The sequence below is a fragment of the Equus przewalskii genome, chromosome 3 (genome assembly GCF_037783145.1).
Source record: "Equus przewalskii isolate Varuska chromosome 3, EquPr2, whole genome shotgun sequence".
Taxonomy (NCBI): domain Eukaryota; kingdom Metazoa; phylum Chordata; class Mammalia; order Perissodactyla; family Equidae; genus Equus; species Equus przewalskii.
In genome coordinates, this window is record NC_091833.1 from 126,344 (window position 1) to 151,876 (window position 25,533).

The window sequence follows — 25,533 nt, forward strand, 5'->3', positions numbered from 1 at the left end:
ATCAGCACAGACGTTAGCTCAGGGCCAATCTTCCTCAGCAAAAAAAAAGAAGAAGAAGAAAAGAAAAGAAAGGAAGAGGATTGGCAGTGGATGTTAGCTCAGAGCTAATCTTCCTCAAAAAAAAAAAGAAAAGAAAAGAAAAGCTACGTAAAATAAGCCAGAGACAAAAGGACAAATATTATCTAATTCCACCTACAGGAAATATCTGGAATAAGCAAATTCATAGAGACAGAAAGTAGATTAAAGCTTACCAGGAGCTAGAGGAAGAAGGAATAGGAAGTTATTGCCTAAGAGGGTTTTCTATCTGGGGGGTGAAAAAGTTTTAGAAATAGATAAGTAGCAGTGGTTGCCACTGTAAATGTAATTACTACTACTGAATTGTACACTTAAAAATGGTTAAAATAGCAAATTTTGATATGCATATTTTACCACAATTTCTTAAAATGATGGTACACACCAAAAACAACAGAAAGGTACACTTTAACTGGGTGAATCGTATAGTATGTGAATTGTATCTCAATAAAAGTGTTAAAAAAATTATCAGTACCTGTGTATCCCCTTGGAAAGTTTTTTCATTTCCCAAGTTGAAGACCACTGCCTCCGAGAACACTGATGCCAAAGAAATGCACTAAACGCTCAAGTTAGAGATGCAGCATCACATAGCCACCATTTTGCAAAGCATGTTGGAGGGCAACAATTCTGTCCACTGCTCAAGATTACAACTACAATAATAAGTATCCTAACATACAAACACTTGAGTTATATAACAGAAGTTCTAGGCTGAGCCAGAATAAGTCTATTTTTTTATTTTTGGTGAGGAAGATTGTCCCTGAGCCAACATCTGTACCAATCCTCCTCCATTGTGTGGGACACCACCACAGCATGGTTTGATGAGCAGTGTGTAGGTCTTCACCTGGGATCCAAATCTGTGAACCCTGGGCCACTGAAGCAGAGCATGCAAACTTAACCACTACACCACGCGGCCGGCCCCCAGAAAGTTTTTTTACCATAATCAAAAACTATCACTAGTTTCTTGGTGAGGAAAAATTGGAAATCAGTTCCTTAATCTATCATATTATCCTTTAGCTATATTTATCCATGCATATGAGTACGTAAATTCTGTATTTCTCATTTATGGAGCAAGTCCAGTTAACTCAACAAAATCTTCCATTATATTCATAAAGTTCCAAAGTAAAAACCCTTTGAGACCTGGGAAGAACTCTAAGACATATATAGGCAGTGACAGTATGATCTTATTTGAATTAAAAACAAAAACTGTGGGGTTCCAATTCCAGGGAAGATAGACTAAGTACACATCTGCTTCTCTCATGAAATGCAACTTTAAATCCCAGACAGAATGCACGGAGCACGTACATGAAGACTCTGAAATGTAAACGGTAAAGGCAGATCTGGAAAGTAGACCCGAATTTTAAATTCCACAGAACTAGCAAAGGCTTTTTAACCCTTTTTCCTAAGTTATTGCCTGGCCTACAACCAAAGGCAGGCTGAAACACAGAAACGTGCACCAAGCACACACAAAACAGGCCAACAGAAGCCCTCCCTTTCTGATCTGAAGAATGGGAAACGAGACTTCTAAAGGTCAAAGGGAGTGGGGTATCTCCTTTTTTTTTCTTCTTTTCTCCCTTCTCTTCCACCTCAGCCCCTAGAAAATACCACAGCACCTAAATCTCAGAGAGTTCTGAGTGGATCCCTCCTCTCTGACCAGAAGAGCTATGATCCCAAGAGCATGAGGAGATCCCCACTGCTTTTCTTCCCGCTCTGTCTTGTTACCTCTTGGCCACAGATGCAGTCACAGGTGTACAGAGCAAAGAGGGGAAACTAAAGCCTCTGCTTTCTGGATGAAGCACTGGGAAGGGAGGCCCTAGGGAGCCAGAAAGTATCAAGCAGAGCGTGAAACGTAGGAAAATGAAGAGTGTAATCCCATAAAGTTGTCTGAATTACTGGGCTCTACTCTGAGCTGTACATACATGGATCTGACCCTAAATAACACAGCACAAGTTTTGAGAAATGAGCTACAGGGTAGACTACGGCCCAGGTCCCATACTAGCCACTAGGTAGTACACATGCAGGACTGATCCAAATAGTACTGCCAACACTTAGAAACTGAACTGATACTGGAACCACAGCTCATAGAGGCACATCAGAAGGTGCGGCCTGAACCTAACCTGGCTGACTGCCTACTAAAACAACCCAAATCCTTAGTTATCCAGAGATTCAGACACAATATTCAAGATGTCAAGGATGAAATCCAAAATTACTCGGCATACAAAGAACCAAGAAAATAACAACTCAAATATCAAGAGAAACCAATCATGACATGACACAAGTGTTAGAATAATCAGAGACAGATGTTAAAGCAGCTATTTTAACCATATGCTAAGGGTGAACATGTTTGAAGCAAATGGAAAGATAGAAAGTTTCAAGAAAGAGAAAAAATAAAAAACAAACAGCAATTTTAGAAATAAAAAATACAAAAATAAAACTATGAAATTCACTGATGGACTAAGTAGAATGGAGATCAAAAGCGAAAAAGTCAGTGAACTTGAGATAGATCAACAGAAATTACCCAATCTGAACAGGGGAAAAAAAAAAGACTGAAAATAAAGGAACAGAGCTTCTGGGAATCTGTGAGATAATATCAGAAAGTCTAACACTTGTATCACTGGAGTCTCAGGCACAGGGGAGAAAGAAGGTAGAACCGAAAAAATTCTTGAATAGTTGAAAACTTTACATATTTGGTGAAAGATATGTACTTACATATTCAAGAAGCTCAGCAAATCCAAAGAGGGTAAACTCAAAAGAAATCCATATCCAGACACATCATAATCAAACTGATAAAAAGGACAAACAAAGGACTCCTTAAAGCAGCCAAGGAAAACTAATGTTTCATACAGATGAAATATTATTTGAATGGCTGCATACTTCTCACCAGAAACCATGGAAGCCAGAAGGAAGTGACGGAATTGTGAATGTGCTGAAAGAAAAACAACCTGTCAAATTAGAATTTTACATCCTGCAAACATATCTTTCATGAATTAAGGTAAAATAAAGACGTTCTCAGATGAAGGTAAACTATGAGAATTAATCGCCAGCAGATCAGCTTTAAAAGAAATGCTAAAAGATGTTTTCCAGGTGGAAAGGATATGATACCACTGGAAACTCAGAACATCAGGAATTAAGGAAGAGCAACAGAAATGACAAATATCTGGGTAAATATAACGGGCTGTTGAGTTCTTAAAAATATGTACAATAGTTCTAAGCAAAATAAAAACACTATCCAATGGGTTTTCTAATTTATAAGACAACTGTAACAGAAAAAGGTAAAGGGACCTACGTTCCACTTGAACTGGTAAAATATGGATTTCAAGTAAACAAAGTTTAGGGTAATACCTAGAGCAACCACTGAAAAACTATACAAGGAGATATAGTAAAAAAATGCAATAGTTAAAACAAAATACTAAAAAATATTCAAGAAATCAAAAAAAAGGCAGGAAAAGGCAAACAGAATATCAAACAGAGAAATCACGTAGAAAACAATAAAATGGCAGCTCTAAATTCAAACATATAATTAAATACAAATGGTCTAAATAAACCAATAAAAATACAGACATCATCAGAAAAATTAAAACATAAAGCACTATATGCTCTCTACAAGAAATTCACTTCAAATATAATGATAGAGGTAGGTTAACAGTAAAAGGATGGAAAAGATGTACCATGTATACATTAATCCAAAGAAAAGTAGACTGGTTATAAGGTACTAATATCAGACCAAGTACTACAGAGCAAAGACAATTACCAGGAAGAAAGACAATTTTTAATAATAAGGTCAACTCACCAAGAAGATATAACTTTCCTAGATATTTATGTACCCAAAGACAGAGCTTCAAAACACATGAAGCAAAAATTGACAGAACTACAAGGAGAAACAGACAGATCCATAATTATAGTTGGAGATTTCAACACTCCTCTCAGTGATAGATAACACTAATAGAAAATCAGCAAAGATACAGAAGTGAACAGTATCAGCAGACTCCACATTCTTTTCAAATGCACATGGACACTTAGCAAGACAGACTGTATCCTTAGGTCCTAACAAACTCAAATAATTTTAAAAGAACTGAAATCACACGAAATATGTTCTCTGATGATAATGGAATTAAGCTAAAAATCAATAACTGAAAGATAAGTGGAAAAGCCTCCAAACACTTGGAAATTAAAGGAGAAACATCAAAGAAAATCAGAAAATATTCTGAACTGAACAAAAATGAAAATCCAGCACAACAAAATTTGTGGGCTAAAGCAAATACAGTTTTTGCTTAAAGGCAAATTTATAGCATTAAATGCTTCAGTTAGAAAAGTTTAAAATCTGCAATCTAAGCTTCCACCATAAGAAACGAGAAAAAGAAGAATAAACCCAAAGCAAGCAGAAGGCAGGAAATAAAGAGCAGAAATTAATGGAAATTAGAAAAACAACAGAGAGTATCAATAAACCATAAGCTGGCTCTTTGAAGAAGCAATACAATTAAAAAACCTCTAGTAAGACCGACAAAAAAAGAAAAAGAGAAAAGACACACATTACTAACATTAGGAATGAAAGAGGGAACACCACTGATCCCCGAAACAGAAAAAAGATAAGGGAATCCTACAAACAATTCTAGACACACAGATTCAACAACTTAGATGAAATGGACCAACTCCCTGAAAATCACAAACTACCAAAACTCTCCCAAATACAAACAGATAACTGGAATTGTTCAACAACTATTAAAGAAACTGAATTCTTAGTAAAATCCTTTTGCAACAGAAATCTCTAGGCCCTGATGGTTTCAATGGCAAACTCTACCAAACATTTAAAGAATAATATTAATTCTCACAATCTCTTCCAGAAAATAAAAAAGGATGAAATACTTCCCAACTCATTATACGAAACCAGTATCACCTGATTCCGAAGCCAGACAAAGACAATAGAAAAACACTATAGCTCAATATCCTTCAAGAACACAGGAGTAAAAAACTCTCAACAAAGAATTCATCAATATATAAAAATAATAATACAACACAACCAAGTAAGATTTATATCAAAAATGCAAGGCTGACTTCAATCATCAAAAATCAATCAGCGTAATCCATTATATTAACATCTAAAGAAAAACAACATCATATCAATTTATATGGAAAAACCGTCTGACAAAATGCAACATCTGTTCATGATAAAAACTCTCAGCAAACAGGAATAGAAGGGTATTCCCTAATATGATAAGGTTATTCTACAATAAACATCTACAGTTAACATCATACTTAATGGTGTAAGACTGAATATTTTTCCCTCTAAGACTGGAATCAAGGCAAAGAGTTCCTCTCTCACCATTCTTTTTCAACACTGTACTGAAGTCCTTGCCAGTGCAATGAGGCAAGGAAAAAGAACTAAAAGGCATACAGATTGTAAACTGATAACACATTAAGGGCGGGGGGGGGACCCTCAACAATAAGAGAACAATACAGATTCCTTAATAATAAGAAGGAAAACTTTTGACCGTGGTAAAAAGAATTATTCTGGTTCAGCCTACAGCCTCTATTATGTGTGTCATACTTGTTATTCCGGAGAGTTCACTTTGTATGTTAGGATACTCATTATTATAGTCGTAATATGTGAGTGATGAACACTACTAACAACCTAAAATAAGTGGGTAGAAACAGCACAAAAGAATAACTAGAAATGGTAAAAAAAAAAAAGTGTGTGTATATATAGATAAATATATATATCTCCAAACTAAAAATAAGGCTTATAATAACAGTAGTAAAAGAGGGAAAAAAAACAGCTATACATTAAAAACGTACAAAGTGAAATAAGCAATTCATTTATAAAAAACATAAAAGGCTAAAAAGATAGAAAATACCAGTGAAATTTAAAGAAAATTAGCAAGAAAACAAAGTATCAAATCAAAACCAGAAGGTAAAATGGAAATAATAATTTTAAAGGAGTTTCAAAGAATGATAGACAAATATTTTAGGGAAGAATATATTCCATTTGGCAGTGTGATGACTTGTATCTAGAGCATATTTTTGTATGCAGAATCAAACAAATTTGATGAATACTTTTGTACGAAGTGTATAAAGAGCTTACTTTCTCCACATTTAAAGGATAAACATGCAGGTTGAAAGGAGAGTAAAAATTAAGTATACTGCTAAGACATTGTTACAGCCAGAATTACAGAATCAAGTGTAATTACCAGAGTTTAGAAAGTCAAATACTTTTCAATTTGAATGCTTATCTCAGGAAAAATACTCATGACATACTACTTTGAGGAAGTAATACAGATATCATGCCATCCTAATCATTATTTTTAAAAGTATTTCCGAAACTTCAAGAAATGTGAATTTACTCTGCCTGAATTTTTAAGTTATTTGTAATTTTTAATTTTATTTTCTTATGTTTCAAAAATAAAATCACACTAGTATTCTTGGGAATAAACTTTATTACTAGGGCTTTAAAATGTATACAAGATAATTGTACTAGTACCTGCAGGTAAATATGGGGATTGAGAGAAAAGGAATTCTTAGGAAAATTCTACATTCTACCTAGAGTACCTCTTAAGCTCCCTCTGCTGGCTACCATTTAAATAAAGTAGAAAAAAAGGTAAACCTTTTTTCTTTTGGGAAGTGATGGATGAGAGACGCATGATGAAGCTGACAACCCTACTGCTGAAACTGAAAGGAAAATTCTTTTAAGTAAGGGCTAAGTCTAACTGATGACTACCTTCCCTAATAAGGTAGGACTTCCAAACAGATTTTGGGGGTGGGGAGCACTTAAAATAAGGGAGTTACTGTCAAGTCTGAATATGTTAATCATTAAATTGATATGCAAAAATGTAAAAACATTTAGTACAAAATAAATCAACTATAAATATCATTTAACACTAGAAAAATTGAGTCAAATATATTTCACAAACTTCACTAGAACAAAAAGCTTACACCACACTATTTAATCTATTAATTTCAATATTAAATTTATTTTTTTCTTCCAGAGTGGGGTTAAGTAACAATTTAAATAATTATCAGGATGTATAAATGAACACCCATTCAGATAAAACATTACTGCTTAAAAGTGGCTATCTAAGAAATATTTTGTAAGTAATAAATATATTTTATGTTTAGGTTAACAGGCACCATCTTGAGAGCAGAAAAGTTTTTTTTTTAACCAATAAATAAATTACATTCAAGAAAACAAGGTGTTTATATCTAAAGTATGATATATCCTTAAACGTTTTTCTTCATGTAGCACCCAAACTTCCAAACTGTTTAGAAAGTATCTCCCAAAATACAACTCATACCTTAAGTCATAAAAATAAAGGCCAAGAAAAAAATCAATTTAAGACAAAATTTACAGTTTATATTCTTAATTCCCCATTCAATAATATATCAATTGCCAATTTATTAAAAGTAATTGAACTGTATATATGCAATCTGTTACTGCTGAAAATCTGAAATATATACTTTTAAAAGTCACTCTTTCTCAAAGTATTTAAAATATTGCATCTCTGGTGGCAAACCCGAATACTATTAAGCATTTTATCTCCCTAGTTTTCACACTTCCACTCCCACCCCTACCCCTTTATCCTTTAATAGCCATCCAGTTTTTTTGGGGGGGGGAGGGGTGGTAAATATATACTTACTTATGTCCCAAACACAAAACACTGACAACACTCCTTGGTAAACAAGGAAATCCCAAAATAGTCCAAGCCTAGAGTTTTGCTCCCAAATGTGGCACAGGCTAAATGACAGGGGGGAAAAAAACAATCGATGGCCCTTATTGATGCAGTCAGAACGCTCCTGAGAGTCCGTGACTGTTCGAGAATTTGCTGATGTAATCCTGAAGAAAGTTTCGACACATTTTTCAGACAAATATCAAAGAATAAGTCTTTGATTGATAATTTTTCTATTTATTTCTGCCAAGGCGACTGAAAACACGAAAGCCTTTTCATCAGAGAGGTTAGCATAGATGTCAATTTCCTTTTCCTGTTTCTCTGTTAAAAGAAAAAGGGGAAGCTTAATATAAAGGCAGTAGATGCAGTAATTTTTTTAAAAAAACTTAAAGCTTTCAAGTATTTCTTTAAATGACAAATATTATACGTTATACTACAGTGTACACTGTGTTATAAAGTATGCTACTGAACTGAAAATTTTTAAAAATTACACAAAAGAGTTATAGAAATGCCATGAACTAAATTCTAAGACTAAATGGAAATGATGTATGTTTCTATACATAGTCTAATAGCTACATCATTTTTCTAAGACTCTCAAACATTTCCTTCTCCTCACTAGTATGAGCTCACTGTCTTGGTCAAAATGAATTTTCTCACCCTAAAGATGGTCCCTTCTGAACATCAGTGGTGCCTTTATGAATATATTAACTTCTTCACCTTAGCCCTGCTACAGAAAATAAGAATAATGAACATTTATGTCTATTTTTCCCCCTCCTGATTACAAATGTAATCCAAGTTCATGGTAGAAAATTTGAAAAATATAGAAAAACAAAGAAGAAAATAAAAATCATCTATTTTATCATGAGCCAGCTAAAGTCACAATTAACAGCTTTGTGTACATTTTTCCAAATTTTCTCAGGCTCTATTATGATTCTACTTTTTCCTGTTTTTTAATTTTGTTTTGACCTTTTAATCAAAGGTAAACATGCACATAATTTAGAGTCAAATCATTTTTACCAAACTTGCTATAAAAACAGAAGTCCTCCCCCCATATACATTTCCCACTCTCCAAATGCAACTACTTTTTTCTTCAATTGTTCCTTTTTGTTTTTATGTCTCTATCTCTAATATTTTTTATATGATGTTACTTTTTAGTTTTTTGATTTTAGGCATTATTAAGTGACTTTCTCCCATGGAAAATTAGGATTTTGTTGTTTTCCACGTATTGTACCACACTCTCCCCATTATATCACAATTTCGGTGAGATCAATATTCAATGTTTACATTATTCTATGTAAATTATTTTCCTTTTCCTGCACATTGTTTTCCCTGAAGGGATTCTCTTTTTTCATTTGCTTAGGTTTTCATTACTAATTCAACCCAAACTCTCTCCTAGTTATGTGTGTCTTTCAGAATTTTAGACATATTATGTATTATATCAATGTTATCGTCTTGAAGAAATCTCTCCAAGTCATCTGATGTGCTCCAATCTGAAACGGTTGTTTTCCAGGTCTATTACACAACTGTTATCTTGAATCTCTTAACACCATGCTGCAGATTCTCTTCATCTCTCTCTTGAGTTGGACCCTGTGACCCGGATCCCAAGATAACTTTCTTGGTTTATGTCTTCATTTTGATAACATGTATTCTGCAGTAGCTTCCTGAAAAAGGGAGTACAGGTAGCAAATTTTTTGAGACCCTAAATGTCAGAAAGTGTCTTTGGTCAACCTTTACACTAACTCATAGTGTGGTTGACTAAGGACTCGTAGATATCCCCCTAGGATCATGAAGGCAAAAAATTGTCTGCCTAGAACTACTACTGGTGCCACTGTTAAGAAAACCCAATACTGGGGCTGGCCCCATGGCCAAGTGGTTAAGTTCTCATGCTCTGCTTCGGCAGCCCAGGGTTTCACCGGTTTGGATCCTGGGTGCAGACATGGCACCACTCATCAGGCCATGCTGAGGCAGCATCCCACATGCCACAACTAGACGGACCCACAACTAAAAACAATACACAACTATGTACCAGGGGGTTTGGGGGAGAAAAAGGAAAAATAAAATCTTGAAAAAAGAAAACCCAATACCTTTTTTTATTTTTAAAATTATTGCTCAATTTACATACAGTGAAATACACAGATCTTAGGTGTACAATTGGATGAGTTCTGAGAAACATACACATCCATGTAACCCACACCACAATCAAGACATACAGAATTCTTCACGCTTCTTTCTGGTCAATCCCTCCCCACCCTCCCAGCAACCACTGTTCCGATTCTACCACCATAGATTCATTTTGCCTGTTCTTGAACTTCATATAAATGGCATCATATAGTATGTACTGTTTTGTGTTTAGCTTCTTTGTTCAACATGTTTTTTAAATTCACTGACGTTGCTCACATATAAATAGTTTGTTCCTGGCTGGGTAGTATTTTTCCCACTGTATTAATTCCAATATTATTTGATTCTTTTTTCTCCAAACACTTGAAGGATTTTCCCTTTAACCAAAGAGATCTGATTTATGATGAAATGCTCTGGTATAATCTCTACTTTTTTTTTTTTTTTTTTAAAGATTTTATTTTTTCCTTTTTCTCCCCAAAGCCCCCTGGTACATAGCTGTCTATTCCTCGTTGTGGGTCCCTCCAGCTGCGGCATGTGGGACACTGCCTCAGCGTGGTCCGATGAGCAGTGCAATGTCCGCGCCCAGGACTCGAACCAACGAAACACTGGGCCGCCTGCAGCGGACTGCGCGAACTTAACCACTCGGCCACGGGGCCAGCCCCTATAATCTCTACTTTTAACCATCCATTGGGCTGGGAATCTGGTGGGCCATTTCAACATGGAAACTGAACGTCCTTCAGGTTTGGGAAAATTTCTTAAATTATTTCATTGATGACTTCCTTCTCCTCCATCTTCTATGTTCATTTTCTGCAGCATCAATTATTTACAGATGTTGATCTCAAACTGGTCCTCTAAATTTCTTATCTTTCCCATTTTATTTTTTTCATCTCTTTTCCTATTGCTCTATGTTCTGGTACATTTCTTCAATTTTGTCTATAAGCCTTCTGTTAAAGTTTTTCATTTCTGCAAATCATATGAACATATATATATATATATGTGTTCATTTTTTTGGGGGGATCCACTTTTTTTTTTTTAAAGACTGGCACCTGAGCTAACAACTGTTGCCCCACCGGTACATAGTTATATATTTTAGCTGTAGGTCCTTCTGGTTGTGCTATGTGGGATGCTGGCTCAGCATGGCTTGATGAGCAGTGTCATGTCTGCGCCTGGGATCTGAACCTGAGAAACCCCAGGCCACTGAAGCGGAGCATACGAACTTAACCACTCAGCCACGGGGCTGGCCCCAAGATTCACATTTTAAAGTTCATTTTCCAGGTAATTTCTTGACATTTGCAATTTCCTTTTAAATATCATCTTACTCTTGTTTCAAGACTACAATATCTTCTCTTGCGAAGAGTATTAATGATAGTTTTAATTTTTTCTTCTCCCTGCAAAAACTTGTTGTATCCAAATTATTTTTTCCCCTGTTGATTTGGTCTTAGCCTTTGATACTAGATGCTTTCTTCTGTATATCTGGGTAATTCTTGGTAATGTGCTCATGTTTAGGAGCGGGACCAAAAAAAGTTAATTAGCTCATGCACATATGTGGAGCTTGACTGTGGGCATCACTTTAGGATGATCTGACTGGGCCATTTCTTTGTGAAATCCCAAATGAATGTATCTGTATCTGGTATCCTAGAGAAGATACTTCTAATCTCTTACCTGAAAGATATAAAATAAGCCTGAACTCAATATTTATCATCTCAAATTTTCACCTAATCTTCCTGATCTTCACATAGTACCCCTGCCCTCACTGATGCCTGGTGTTCCCTAGACCAGAAACTCTGTTTTATCTTATCTTTCCCAAACTTGGAGGGAGGATGAGGTAAACAGTCCTAGGGGGCTATTAAAAAAGAGACTTCCAAACAATCTTGTTTTTAGCTCCACCTTCACCTCTACACTTCCAGACATAACTGATGCACAAATTCCTGCCTTAAGGCAATTGTGTAATAAAAATCAGCTTCTTTCTTAGCTCTCCCCAAAGGAGCTTACAATTAGGTTTCATGGGTCTCCTCAAACAGCTTTCACCTCCTGGAATTTTGCTGCCTCTTCCATTCCTTGTCCTTGGGAGTTTTGCCCTTTAAAAAAAAATCCCTTTACTGTGATTTTACTAGGATCTGGTAGGGTACAGAGCTAGATGTTTTTATTCAATCCACCATCTTTACCTTGAAGTCTACATTAATTCTATATGTTCACTAATAAAACACTCAGAATTGCAGAACATACTTTAATCAGTTAAAATATCACCCCTACATTACTAATATCCAGGATAATCATACTCCCCACAAATAAAAACATCTTAAACTGACCAAAAATTAAGTTTAAAGGTTTGTTTTTATTATTTGTTATTATCTAGGTGTCTAACAATGTTCCTTTTCCATTCTTTTTCCTACTCTTTTTCAAAATACAGAAAACAATAAAGTCAATTAAAAACATGTTTTCAGACACATTGTCAGGTTTTCCTTATTAAAATAAAAGTAAAGCTTGCTTCAAATTTTTCAACTGCCTATGAAGAGGGAATCAAAACTGATTTAAACTAATTACTTAACACTAAGAAACCTATCAAAGAAGTCTATTCTAAAATATACAGATATTTCAAAAGTTCATATTTTCTATCCGCATTATACTTAGAAAACATGGTCTGCCTCAAGGGTTGGCAAAAATACAGCCCAGGGGCCAAATCTGGCCCACCACCTGTTTCTATAAAGTCTTACTGGCACACAGCCACGCACATTCATTTACATATTGTCTATGGCTGCTTTCCAGCCACCACGACAAAGCAGTGCAGCTGCGACAAAGACTGTAAGGCCCACAAAGCCTAAAATATTTATTGCCTGGCTCTTTACAGAAAAAGTTTGCTCACTCCCCTGGGCCTACCTTAAGAGATTCCAGTTTATTCTCCAAAAACTGCCTTGAGCACTTTCCTGTTTGTACTAAAAGCAAATAAAAGCATATCTTACTCTAGAACTAGCTTTCTTAAAACTTTTCTAGAATAAACTGAAAATACCTGACAAAAACTTACAGCCAAATAAATCTTCTTTTTTCAAGTTAACATGAAATAAAAGTTCAAATCTGCATATATAGAGTCCTAGCACAACTCTATCAACTTCTTTTCCCCACTAAAAGACTGTCATCATCTGCTTTCTCATCTCCTCTCAAGCACCACCAGAAGCATTCCTTCTCCATTCTTTGGGTTATATTCCCTTTACCTCAATTGAAAAGAATGTTCTGCTTTCTAGGCCAACCAGTATTTCCCTCTTTTCTCTTTCCTCTTTGACTTTTCGTTTCCTTCGGAAACAGTCTTTTGCATAGATTTTCTGATCATCCCATTGTTAAAAAAGCACATTCAAATTGAGAAAATAACTCAAACTCTCTGGAAGAGCAGTATAATAGAAGGAAAGAGAAAAAGCAATAAAATTACCCAAGAAATTAAGGTGTATCTAAGTATGGTCTTCATAGGATACAGTCAAATACAACATAAATGCTATTCCTTTGGCCATACAATATTAAAAAATCTTTAACTTTGATAAAATTTAGGGACAGCTATACCAGTGAAGTTATTTTCCCCAGCAGCAGTAACTTTATGTAAATAAAAGCACACAAAGCAGACAGAAATGGTGACTGGGTAAAAAATTCTCAGCATCTAAAATACGAGAAATCTACATTTATGCTTGAATACCTGAATACCTAAGACTGACTACTTGAAAAAGCAAAGCATAACTCACAAATAATATAAGAAATTATAAACACATTTCACTAAAGAAGAAATTATATTGGCAGAGGTTTTTAAAGAATTATAAAGAGCAACTATCCTTTTTTTTCATTAATAACTGGCTTCAAAGTCTCAATTTTAAAAAGATAATCATGGGCACATGGGGGTTTCATTATACTATTCTCTCTTCTCTTGTGTAATCTTTGAAATTTTCCATAATAAAAAGCTTTTTAAAAGATGTATAAATCAAAGAAGAGAAGCTAAAGCTTTAGTATGGTTAAAAACAAGTTATTGGTAGACAAATTACTTATCAGAAGAAAGGAGAAGATACGTAAGGAGAAATATAAACGCATTTTGGACCAAGGGGAATTTACCTAACTATCTAAAAGCTGCTTCAAAGTAGGAAGGACACAATAACCAATCTAAAAACTCATACTGAGGAACACTTTCAATAGTAAATTTTTAAAGCACATAGTATAACAATTTGAAATAAGTCTGAACAGAACTCAGATTTATCCTTAAAAAAACAAAATAAACTCCAAAGTACAGTCATTTTAATAGGCTTCTCCAGAAGCCATTTACAAATTATCATCTCTGAACTCTATTAGTTTATAGCAAGGTGAGTTTTACTTAAGCCTTTAGCTTTCCAGTAAGAATTAAATTTCTGTGTTTTTTAACAAGCATCTACCTCAGAGGAAATGCTTTCAAACTAAAATATGATTGTGATTTCAGTCCAGGAGTTCAGTGCCTCCCAAACACTTTCTTCACTGCCATCTAATGAAGATCTGAGACAAACTTCATCCTCGGAAAACCCGCCTGGGTTTGTTCATACCTCGTTCCTCCTCGTGCTTTTTGGCAGACGCACTCTTAGGTCTTCCTCTTCCTCGTCTGATATGATCTGAATGGCTGTTACTTCGAGATCTCTTTCTGTTTTCTAAATCCTTATTTACTGTAGAATTTATCTTCTCTCGCCTAACTCTCTCTGTCCGCCTCCTCTTGGCCTCATGCTTGTTTTCTGTACGGACGAGTAAAAGTGATATACTTTAGAGCTTAGCAAGCACTACCTGCCCAAGTTCTCAATGCCTTCTTTTTCCTTCTAAATAGCACTAGAGTTTGCTGCTGGCATATTTTATAAAATGATAACCACAACTTCTATGTCCCTCACACCCGCACAGGAAAAACAGAAATTTAACGGAATTTAGATCCACATTAACACATAGTTAGGAGGAATCTTGTAACAGAAGACAAGTTTCTTTATTTGGCACATTTAATTTCAACCCCTACAAGTTCACACAATTTCACAGTGACCTTTCTGCCTTTTTCCTTCTCTCTGCTTCCAATTAAAAATAGTCAAGTATTAGAAAAGGGAAAAAAATTCCATTTCTTTTTGTCCCCTACCCAAATTACAGATTTGAAGTATGTCAAATATGCAAAAGCAAAACTGACCTTAACCATAGTATATTAAGCTTACCAATAAAAAGCAAACAGAAAGCATCCATAACAAATATAAAAACACTAAGGAAGTAAGCAGTTAGTTTTCACTTTAGCCACAGATGACATCATTTCTGACATTCTAGGAACATGTTAATCCCTAACTGGAATAGCAACAGGAGAACTTTAGTCAATATGGTGATTTAATTAAGTAACGCAAGAAGCCAGCCCCTTCACTCCAAACAAATCAAAATGTTGGATAAGACAAACAACAAACTAAAAACCAAAAATTTGCTTTAATACATACCTGAACGCAAAAGCAAGAAAGAGAATTTCCCAAATGCCTAAAATCACAACAGTAAAGAGGCAAAACAAATAAGAACATTCATATCCCAAGAACTAAAGGGAACAATTTAAAAGACTGTCAAATAAGTATGTTCAATAGGCTACTGTAAAGTTAAAAAAAAATTTAAGTAAAATATGTAACAGTTATTTTCAAATACCATATCCTTGGAGAATTAGTTAATTCCAGGTCTCAGATCAGATATATACCAGATGATGTGTTTAATTATTCCTGATTGCAAGAAAGTTATCAAGGAAAACAGGGTCTAGTTAAAGGACTCAATGGCTAACTTGAAGAGGCTCCCATTGACCAGTAGACGACAATTTGAGCATCAATAAAAACAGTAACTATAACAGACTGAAACATATCAAATATACTTAAAACCAGGAGTACATGACATTAAACACAAAAACAAAAGCAAAAATTACTTGGTCACCATAGGAAGACGCTAAAGAACCAACTCACCATTTTGAAAACTTAAATAAAGAAAAACAATAAAGCATGTAGCCTGCCTTTTCTATTAGAACTGTACCATTCAACAGGTAACCAAAGAGCAAATGAAGGGAAGTTTCTCATTTTAGAATTACGGCAGCTAAAAAAATGAAGAAGGAGTGACAAAATCAGAGTATCACCATTTTCAACCTGAAATGAACTAAAGGATCTAAGTACTAAATAAACATCAACAGCTGCTAACATCACAAAAACAAGGATAAAGCAGAATTTATGTGCCTCCTGATAGAAGACTTCCCTAATTAAGTACTCTTGTGAAAAAAAAAATCAAATTTCATCAAGCCCTTAGATCCAAATTACAATTCACAGGAAAAACAAAAGTCCATGGAGACACAAACAGCACATCCAGACGGACAGGTGATGGAGATTTTTAACATATAATTTGCAAGGAAAAAAACAGAAAACAGATAAAAAGAGAGCTAAGAAAAGATACCACCCAGGGCCAGCCCAGCGGCACAGTGCTTAAGTTTGCACGTTCCACTTTGACAGCCCGCGGTTCACTGGTTCAGATCCCAGGTGCGGACATGGTACCGCTTGGCACACCATGCTGTGGCAGGCATCCCACATATAAAGTAGAGGAAGATGGGCACGGATGTTAGCTCTGGGCCACTCTTCCTCAGCAAAAAGAGGAGGACTGGCGGCAGATGTTAGCTCAGGGCTAATCTTCCTCAAATAAATAAATAAATAAAGATAGCACCCATATGCAATGTGTGGATCTCATTTGGAATCTGTTTCTAAAAGCCTTAAGACCATTTATGAGAAACCTGAAAATTTCAACACCAGTTGGACACTGATATTAAGGAATTATTGTTAATCTTTTACTGTGCTTATGTTTTTAAAGGTCTATCTTTTAAAAACAGAATGAAATATTTATAACTGAAACTATATGAAATTTGCTTAAAAATAATATGCAAGGGAAGGAGTAAATGTGGGTGTGGATGGGTCAGGGTTGGCCATTTTCCACTCTTGTGTATGCTTAGAATTTCTCAAAGAAAAAAAGTTGAAAGAAATAGTAATAGGTAAAGCTTTTTATAGTATGCCTTTTAAAGTTTGACACTGAATTTAGGTTTGTTCCTCCAGCTACCCACTCATCTCTGCAACCTTCTTCACAGCCAAAGTTCTCAAAAAAGAGGAACCTGTACTTTCTGCCTTAAGTTTCTCACCTCCCATTCACTCATCAATCTGCTCCAGTATAGTTTCCAACACAATGAAAATGATCATCAAGAAGGACAAAAATCTGTTATCAAATCCAACAGACATTGCTCTTTATTCATTTTAATATCATCTCTCAAAAATTCAACAAAGATGACTACTCTTGTCCTTGAAATTATTTCACTTGATTTTCAGGCTCTCCAGGTTTCCTATCTCACCAGCCATCTCCTTTGCTGTCTTCTCCTCTTCATTTCTAATATGAAAGCCTCACGACTCTGCCCTAAGCCCTGTTCTCTTACTGACACTCTGCCTAGATAATCTATAGACCCAAAACAATAAACACTATTGTTATGATGGCTCTAAATTTATACTTTCAGTTCTGACCTCGTCCCAAAGTTCTAGACTGCCTACCTACAGCTTCACCTTCTATCACAAGCATTTCAAATGTATCAAAAAATAACTCTTGGGCTGGCCCCGGCCCCGTGGCCTAGCGGTTAAGCTGGGTGCACTCTGATTTAGCAGCCCAGGTTCAGTTCCCAGGCACACACCTACACCACTCGTCGGCAGCGACCCACATACAAAGAGAGGAAGACTGGAACAGATGTTAGCTCAGAGAGAATCTTCCTCAAGCAAAAAGAGGTCGACTGGCAACAGATATTAGCTCAGGTAGAATCTTCCTCAGGAAAAATAAAATAAAATAACTCTTGATTTTCCTTCATCCAAATCTGTTCCTCCCCCAACCTTCATTATATTAGTAAACAGCACCAACCAGTTGGACAAGCCAAATAACTTGTCATTTGTGGCTCAGTTTACTGAAGCTTACATCAGCCAAAGGTCCAAAGATACTCCTTGCAAAATACATCCACAATTTCTTCATTTTTCTCCACCTCCACAGGCAACATCCAAATCAAATACATTCCCTACAGAGCTGCCAAAATTATCTTAGAAACAAAAATAAAAACAAACTGTATGGCTCCCCTTCTGAAACCTTTCGTTTGGTTCTCACCATATTTAAAATAAAGTCAAATTTCCTTACCAAAGACTCCAAGTCCCTACAAGAACTGACACCTCTCTCCAATCTCATCTGACACCACTAGCCACTTTGTTCACTGCACCCCAGACATGCTTTCCTTTTAATAAAACAGGCTCCTTCCTCTCCTTGAGTCTCTGCATTTGCTAATCCTTCTGCCTAAAGCTCTCCTCCCAAGGCTCTTCACAAGACAGGCTTTATTTCCTTCAGCTGTCAATTTATAGGTCACCCCCAGAACCCCCCCAGCCCATGTTACCTTCTAGAATCTACTACTACTACTATAATCTACTACTATAAGCTGTCTTTTTTTAATTATATGCTCAATATGTCCCCCCATCCAAATATAATCTCTGTGAAAGCTGGGACACCTTTGTCTATCTTATTCACAGAACGTAGAACGTTACCTACTCATAGTAAGTGGTGATGAATAAATAAAATCAGACTGAGCACATGCATTTATTTCACCACCTTCTCACAATACCATTGAAATGAAACTAAAACAGGCAAAAAGTAAAGGGAAAAAGGGAAATAAATCTGCAGAGTTGGAAACAAGGAAAGGGTACTATTAATGATCCAAAACTACAGAATTTCAGCAAACTGACAGGCTGACAGATTCTGATTAAGAAACCAGAATAGAACAAACTGTAATCCAAAATAGGAATAAGAGATGGCTCCTATAGAAGGGAGAGCTGTTCTTCCCAAAGATACTCCCAGGACAGGACAAACAGTACAGTAAGGGAGAACAGGCCACAAGGTGATCATCAGAATAACTACGTTTAGGACTACTGCTGAACAGTTGGGCCTGTGTATACAGAGCAACTGACATAAGGAAGTAAAGCTCTCTCGTGAACTAAGCAACGTTTAAGAGAACTTTGAACCTCCACAACACAGAAAAGAAGAAACAAACAAACAAAGGCAGCTCCTCATAAAAATGAAATACTCTAAGGGATTCCACACTCTGCCCTAGAACGAAGCTTTCCTTATTTTGGCAATCATGGAATTCAACAGCTGCCCCCAGCTCACCTAATTTACATCTAAAAGCCTGCCAATAAGCTCCTCCCGATTATACAGTAAAGAGATCTGGTGTCAAAAAAGACCTTCTGGGGCCGGTCCACGGCCGAGTGGCTAAGTTGGCATGCTCCGCTTTGGGGGCCCAGGGTTTCGCTGGTTTGGATCCCGGGTGCGGACATGGCACCATTCATCAGGCCACGCTGAGGCAGTGTCCCACATGCCACAACTAAAAGGACCCCCAACTAAAATATGCAAATGTGTACTGGGGGGATTTGGGGAGAAAAAGCAGAAAAAAAAAAAAGACCTTTAAAACAGTGTAGGATATTCATGCAAGTTATCTACAGTGATAAATGAAGTCCTTCATTTATAAATATCAACAATTAAGGATTATCAGCTATTTGAGGAAAACAAAGTGTTAGAGAGAAGGAACAAGATAAAACAGGAGGAACACAGGTAGTTCAGGAAACAAGAAAAATATTTTCTAACATTCTAATGCATACCTTCAGAGAGATATGAGATGAGATTATACCATTAAGAATAAGACTCTTTTGCAGAAGTAGAAAATTCCATCCTAGAATTCATATGGAATCTCAAAGGACCCCAAATAGGGAAAACAATTTTGAAAAGGAACAAAGTTGGAAGTTTCACACTTCCTGATTTCAAAACTTACTACAAAGCTATAGTAATCAAAAAAGTGGACTGCCATATGACATACAGACCAACAGAATAAAACAGAGAGCTCAGGAATAAATGCTGAAACGTATATTCCCATGATTTCCAGTAACGGTGCCAAGACAATTCAAGGAGGAAAGAACAGTATTTTCAAGAAGTGGTATTGGAAAAACTGGCTATCCACACACACAAAAAATTAAATTAACCCTTATACCATATACAAAAACTAACTCAAAATGGATTGAAGACCTAAATATAACAGCTAAAACTACAAAAATGCTTAGGAAAAACAACAGGGGAAAAGCTCCATGACATTGGACTTGGGAATGATTTCTTGGATATGACACCAAAAGTACACGCAAGAAAAGAAAATAGACAACTAGGACTTCATTAAAATTAGAAATTTTTGTGCATGAAAGAACACTATCAACAGAGTAAAATGGCAACTCATGGAATGGGAGAAAATGTTTGCAAACATCTATCAAACAAGGGATTAACATCCAGAACAAAAACAGGTTCTACAACTCAATCACAAAAAAAACTCAATTAAAAAATGGGCAAAGAACTTCAATAGACATTTCTCAAAGAAGAGAGACAAATGGCCAATAAACACATAAAAAGATGTTCAATATCACTAATAATTAGGGAAATGCAAACCAAAATCACAGACATTACTTCATACCCATTAGGATGGATATTATCGAAAGCACATAAAATAATAAGCGTTGGTGAGGATGTGGAGAAACCAAAACCTTTGTGCGTGGCTGGTGGTAATGTAAAATGGTGCAGCAGCTATGGAAAAAGATGTGGCAACTCCTCAGAAAATTACACAGAGAATTATCATATGATCCAGCAATTCCACTTCTGGGCATATCTCCAAAAGAAACGAAAGCAGGGAACTGAACAGGTATTTGTACACTCATGCTCATTAGCAGCATTATTCACAATAGCCAAAAAGTGGAAGCAACTCAAGCGTCCAGCAATGCACGAATAGATAAACAAAATGTGATATATACATAAAATGGGATATTATTCAGGAAGGAAATTCTGACACATGCTACAACATGCACGAACTGCAAAGACCCTATGCAAAGTGAAATAAGCCAGACACAAAGGGACAAATGTTGCACGATCCCATTTATGGGAGGTAACTACAGTAGTCGAATTCACAGGCACAGAAACAACAGTGGCTACCTGAGGCAGTAGGGAAGGGGAACGGGGAACTATTGCTTAATGGATATGGAGTCTCAGTTTGGGAAGATGAAGAGCGTTCTGGAGATGCACAGTGGTGATAGTTAAGTACACAATATTAATGTACTTAATGCCACTGAATTGTATACATAAAATGGTTAAAATACTAAATTTTATGTTACATATATTTTACAATAAAAGATATGATAAAAATAAGATTTTATGAAAGAAGAAACCAGAAAACAAGATGAACTGCTAAAAATTAAAGCGCAAAAGTCAAGCTAAATAACAGACGTGTCTGAAGACAGACATACAGATCTAGAAAGGGAAACCAATGAAATTTCCTGGAACACGGCAAAAGGACAAAGAGAGAGAATGTGTGACAGTCAATGAAGAGAAATGAAGGAAAAATCCAACAAATCTAATAATTATCTATGATGTAACTGCTAATTATCCACCCAACATTCACTTCCCCCTCTTCATCAAGAAGAGAATCTTGTTCTGCTCAAGAAGGCAAGGTGCCTAGCTAAGATATACACATTCCAAGACTCCTGCAGTGAAGTGGCCATGAAATTTAGTTCTGGCCAATGACATGTCAGTGGAATTGGGTAAGGTTTTCAGAAAGATTTTTCTTTAAGGGCATAAGCATGGCTGGCATGCCCCTTTATCTCTCTGCCCGTCCCTCTTCTTCCTGCTTGGAAGGCTCATGGGATGCCTCAAAGTACAACAGCTACCTTGTAACAAGGAGGATGAGAGCCTCAGGATGGAAGAAAGAGAAGAGCCTAGGTCCTTGATGACATCACTGACCCACTGGTCCTGTAGTGCCAACTTCATCTTTCTTCACCAAACAGGAAAAGTAAACTATCCGTCCAGTCCCATGTCAGTCAGGTTTTCTGTGGATGGTGATCCTGATAATATCATCCAATAAGCATGCCAGAAAGAAAAAAAAAAGGAATGGAGAAAAAGAAATAACAGGTAAAAATTGCCCTAAGCTGAAGACTTGAGCCTTCAAATGGAAAGGACTCACTGAGTAGCAAAGAATGAGAATGACATTTAAGTGTGAGTGCAAAGCAAACGCATTCTTCACAATGGGAGAGAGGAAACGTACCACCACTTCTCTCTTACGAAAACTTTTTCCAGGTGTGAAACAATTTCTGGAAAGTTTGTTTCAGAAATAAACACACACGGGTTAAAAGAAATAATAGTATCTAAGAAAAAGTGAGATTATCCCTGGAGTACAATGGAAAGAAATCTTAGTATGACAGCTATGCAGCAGCCCTAAAATCAGTCAGTCTTAATTAGAAGTAATCAGAGGATTCTATTTAAAAAAAGTCTTAAATATAAATATAGATATCATTATATAAACCATATGATTAAGAACCTAAAAGTACAGATGCAGAGATGAAGTTATGCATTTCTTCATCAAAAGGCAAAATAAAAACTACATAAAAAACATGTTGTGCATATGAAACGTATAGCAATTTTAAGTGATTAGCACATAAGAAATAATGTTTTCTGAAATAAAACCAAACCTTCATTGTCAAGCAATTCTGAGTTGTGGAACACTTACTTCTAAATTAATGCTCAATCACTTTGGGTTTATAAAAGGAACTGGTGATAATCATTTCTCCATTTTTTTCCCCTTAATGAAAAGTGAATATGTCATTTATAGACTTTTTTGCTTATTTATCAGCCTGTGCCTGTTAACTTATCTTAGAAAATAATTTGAAAAGTAAGTTTAGGTTTAATTTTTTTTGTCCCTTTTTTCCTTCCCCTAATGAAAAATAAGGAGGTTATTTGACTAAGCTTAACCTAAAGCTTATACCCACTGAGAAATACACAGTTAAATATTAATAAGCTATTCCAATTTCCTACTTTTAAATCTTTTTTCTTACCTTCAGAAGTCTTTTATAAACTAGTATCTCATCTAGAATTTCAGTTTTTCTTTATAGTTTTTATAATTAAAATTTTTAAAAGGAAAAAGATATATCCATGGTTATTAAATGCAAAATGGCATCCTTAAGATTACTAACCAGCCAGAACACCCATCTGGAAAACCAAATTAAAAGATTTGGAACAAACTGGGTTTGTTCTCACCAAAAACTGCTTCTGTCAGTATTTGGTGACTGACCAAATATTTAAATAGATAACTACTACAGTAGTTACAGACTGATCAAATATTTGAATAACTACTACAGTGCTCAAGGTTTGGTCCTTTGAGGTACTCTCAATTTTAGGAAATACAATATTTCCTTTCATCCCTTTTTTAAAGAAATATCTTCAAATTGACAGTTTAAGACTTAATCTCAAGGCTACTTTTTAAAATCTCAGTCAACCATTCAATTTAGAAATTAAATTCTACATAAACAAGACAGTTAATTTCAAAAAATGTATCTCCGTTTAATATTGGCCCCCCAAGAAGGACAAAAGAAACAACACATACCTAACTCATTTGGAAAGGCGTCAAAGAATATTTTGCCTTGAGGTTCTATGCACTCGTACAAAACACTGAACATTTCTTAATACAGTTTTATTTGGAATACTCATCTCCTCCTCTGACCAAAATTAATTTTAAACTTGTAAAAATCTCTTCATTTCCATAATAGATTTTGTTTATTTATATGTGTTTTCAGCTAGACAAAGGTCTATATAATTTTACTGTCCTACTTCCCTATTTCTATGTATGTTATAAAGATACAAAGATAATTAATATACTTGAAAAACGTGAGTTTTGAACAATCCAAACCTAGATAAATCTATTTTACTTAGATTATTTTCCTCCTGCATGTCACAAAGTTACAATAATAACTAAGAGTTTTCCACAAACTGAAATTTAAAATTATCTTTTATAGCTTTGATTTCACTTTTAAAATAAGTGCAATTTGAGCTTTAAAGATGGTTCTCTTTTTTGTTTTAAATGTTTAACTATGCAAATAAATCTTCCTTGATATCCAGTGATCTATCCATCTATACATTTACTGATTAATAACTACATGTAGGAATCATTTTGTAGGGTTTTAGAAACAAACAAAAAATAGAACTACCAAATGATCCAGCAATTCCACTTCTGGGTATTTATCTGAAGAAAACAAAAACACTAAGTCAAAAAGATATATGCACTCCCCTGTTTACTGCAGCATTATTTACAATGGCCAAGATGTGGAAACAATCTAAGTGTCCATCAACAGATGAATGGACAAGCAAAATGTGGTGTGTGTATATACAATGGAATATTCTTCAGCCATAAAAATGAATGAAATCTTGCCACTTGCAACAACATGGATGGACCTTGAGGGCATTATACTAAGTGAAATAAGTCAGCCAGAGAAAGACAAACACCATATGATCTCACTTACATGTGGAATTAAAAAAAAGAACAAAACACCAAGCTCATAGTTACAGAGAATAGACTGGTAGTTGCCAGAGATGCAGGTTGGGGAGGTGGGTGAAATGGTGAAGAGGGGTCCAAAAGGTACTTCCAGTTATAAAATAAATAAGTCACAGGGATGTAATGTACAGCATGGTGACTATAGTTAATAATACTGTACTGCATATTTGAAAGTTGCTAAGAGTAAATCTTAAAAGCACTTATCACAAGAAAAAAAATTTTGTAAAAAACAAGTTCAGGGGCTGGCCCCGTGGCCGAGTGGTTAAGTTCACGCGCTCCGCTGCAGGCGGCCCAGTGTTTCGTTGGTTCGAATCCTGGGCGCAGACACGGCACTGCTCATCAAACCACGCTGAGGCAGCATCTCACATGCCACAACTAGAAGGACCCACAACGAAGAATACACAACTATGTACTAGGGGACTTTGGGGAGAAAAAGCAAAAAAATAAAATCTTAAAAAAAAAAAAACAAGTTCATACAAGTATTGTTTTGCACTTTTTTCTAAAATAGTTTTAAAGATTTCTTCCAAATCAGTACCTAAAAATCTGCATCATTCTTTCTAATCAGCACATACCGTTGTTCTCTAAAAAATGTACCCTACTTAACTAACCATTCCCCTACTTATGACATTTGGCTTAACTTTTTGCTACTATAAACAGTGTTGCCTGAAAATCCTAGTAAATATTTTATTGTGTATCATAAACAATTATATCTCTAGGCTACAGACCTACTGATAAAGAGGTCTAGATTCTAGGTTACGTGCATTTAAAACTTTTAACAACTGCTGTCAGATTGTTCTCCAAAAAGACTGTGCCAATTTATACTCTCACCACTAGTATAAGACTATTCATTTTGCCATACTCATAAAAGCACTTAGAAATCCTTTACATTTTTGTCAGAAGGTGAGCAAAAAGAATGGTCCTTTATTTCAACTACATTTCCCTGATTATTAGCAAAGCTGACTATCTTTCCAGATACATAGAATCCATTTTCATTTTACTTCTATAAATTCTCTGCTTATTTAAACTGAAATGTTCTAGATCCCACTGACAACATTCATAAAGAACTTCATAAACTGTAGAGATTTTAAAAACTATACTCTTCTCAATTCCCTTACTATGGACTATCCAAGGTAAATCTTACTTTCAGGAAATTTAACTGTAAAAATGAATATTTACTGAACACCTATAACATACCAAGCTTTGTTTACAGTAGACATTTTCATACGTACTTCCTTTATATTTCACTCC

At 35.5% G+C, this 25,533-nt stretch overlaps 1 protein-coding gene across 7 annotated transcripts in view; it reads right to left on the minus strand.

The window, feature by feature from the left end:
* Nucleotides 1–7,005: 7,005 nt before the first annotated feature.
* Nucleotides 7,006–25,533, minus strand: part of C3H16orf87 (chromosome 3 C16orf87 homolog) — an 84,893-nt gene continuing 66,365 nt past the window's right edge. For 2 of the 7 annotated variants that reach the window (XM_070613546.1, XM_070613547.1), the window contains exons 3-4: nucleotides 14,390–14,572; nucleotides 7,006–8,048 (exon numbers count right to left, since the gene is read on the minus strand). In XM_070613546.1, coding sequence (XP_070469647.1) covers nucleotides 7,930–8,048; nucleotides 14,390–14,572 — 302 coding nt within the window. In that variant the 3' untranslated portion in view covers nucleotides 7,006–7,929. Of the gene's footprint in view, nucleotides 8,049–10,746; nucleotides 11,508–11,837; nucleotides 11,924–14,389; nucleotides 14,573–15,295; nucleotides 15,333–21,631; nucleotides 21,760–25,533 lie in introns of those variants that run through there. The other 5 variants (XM_070613550.1, XM_070613549.1, XM_008507690.2 and 2 more) reach the window with 5 other exon arrangements.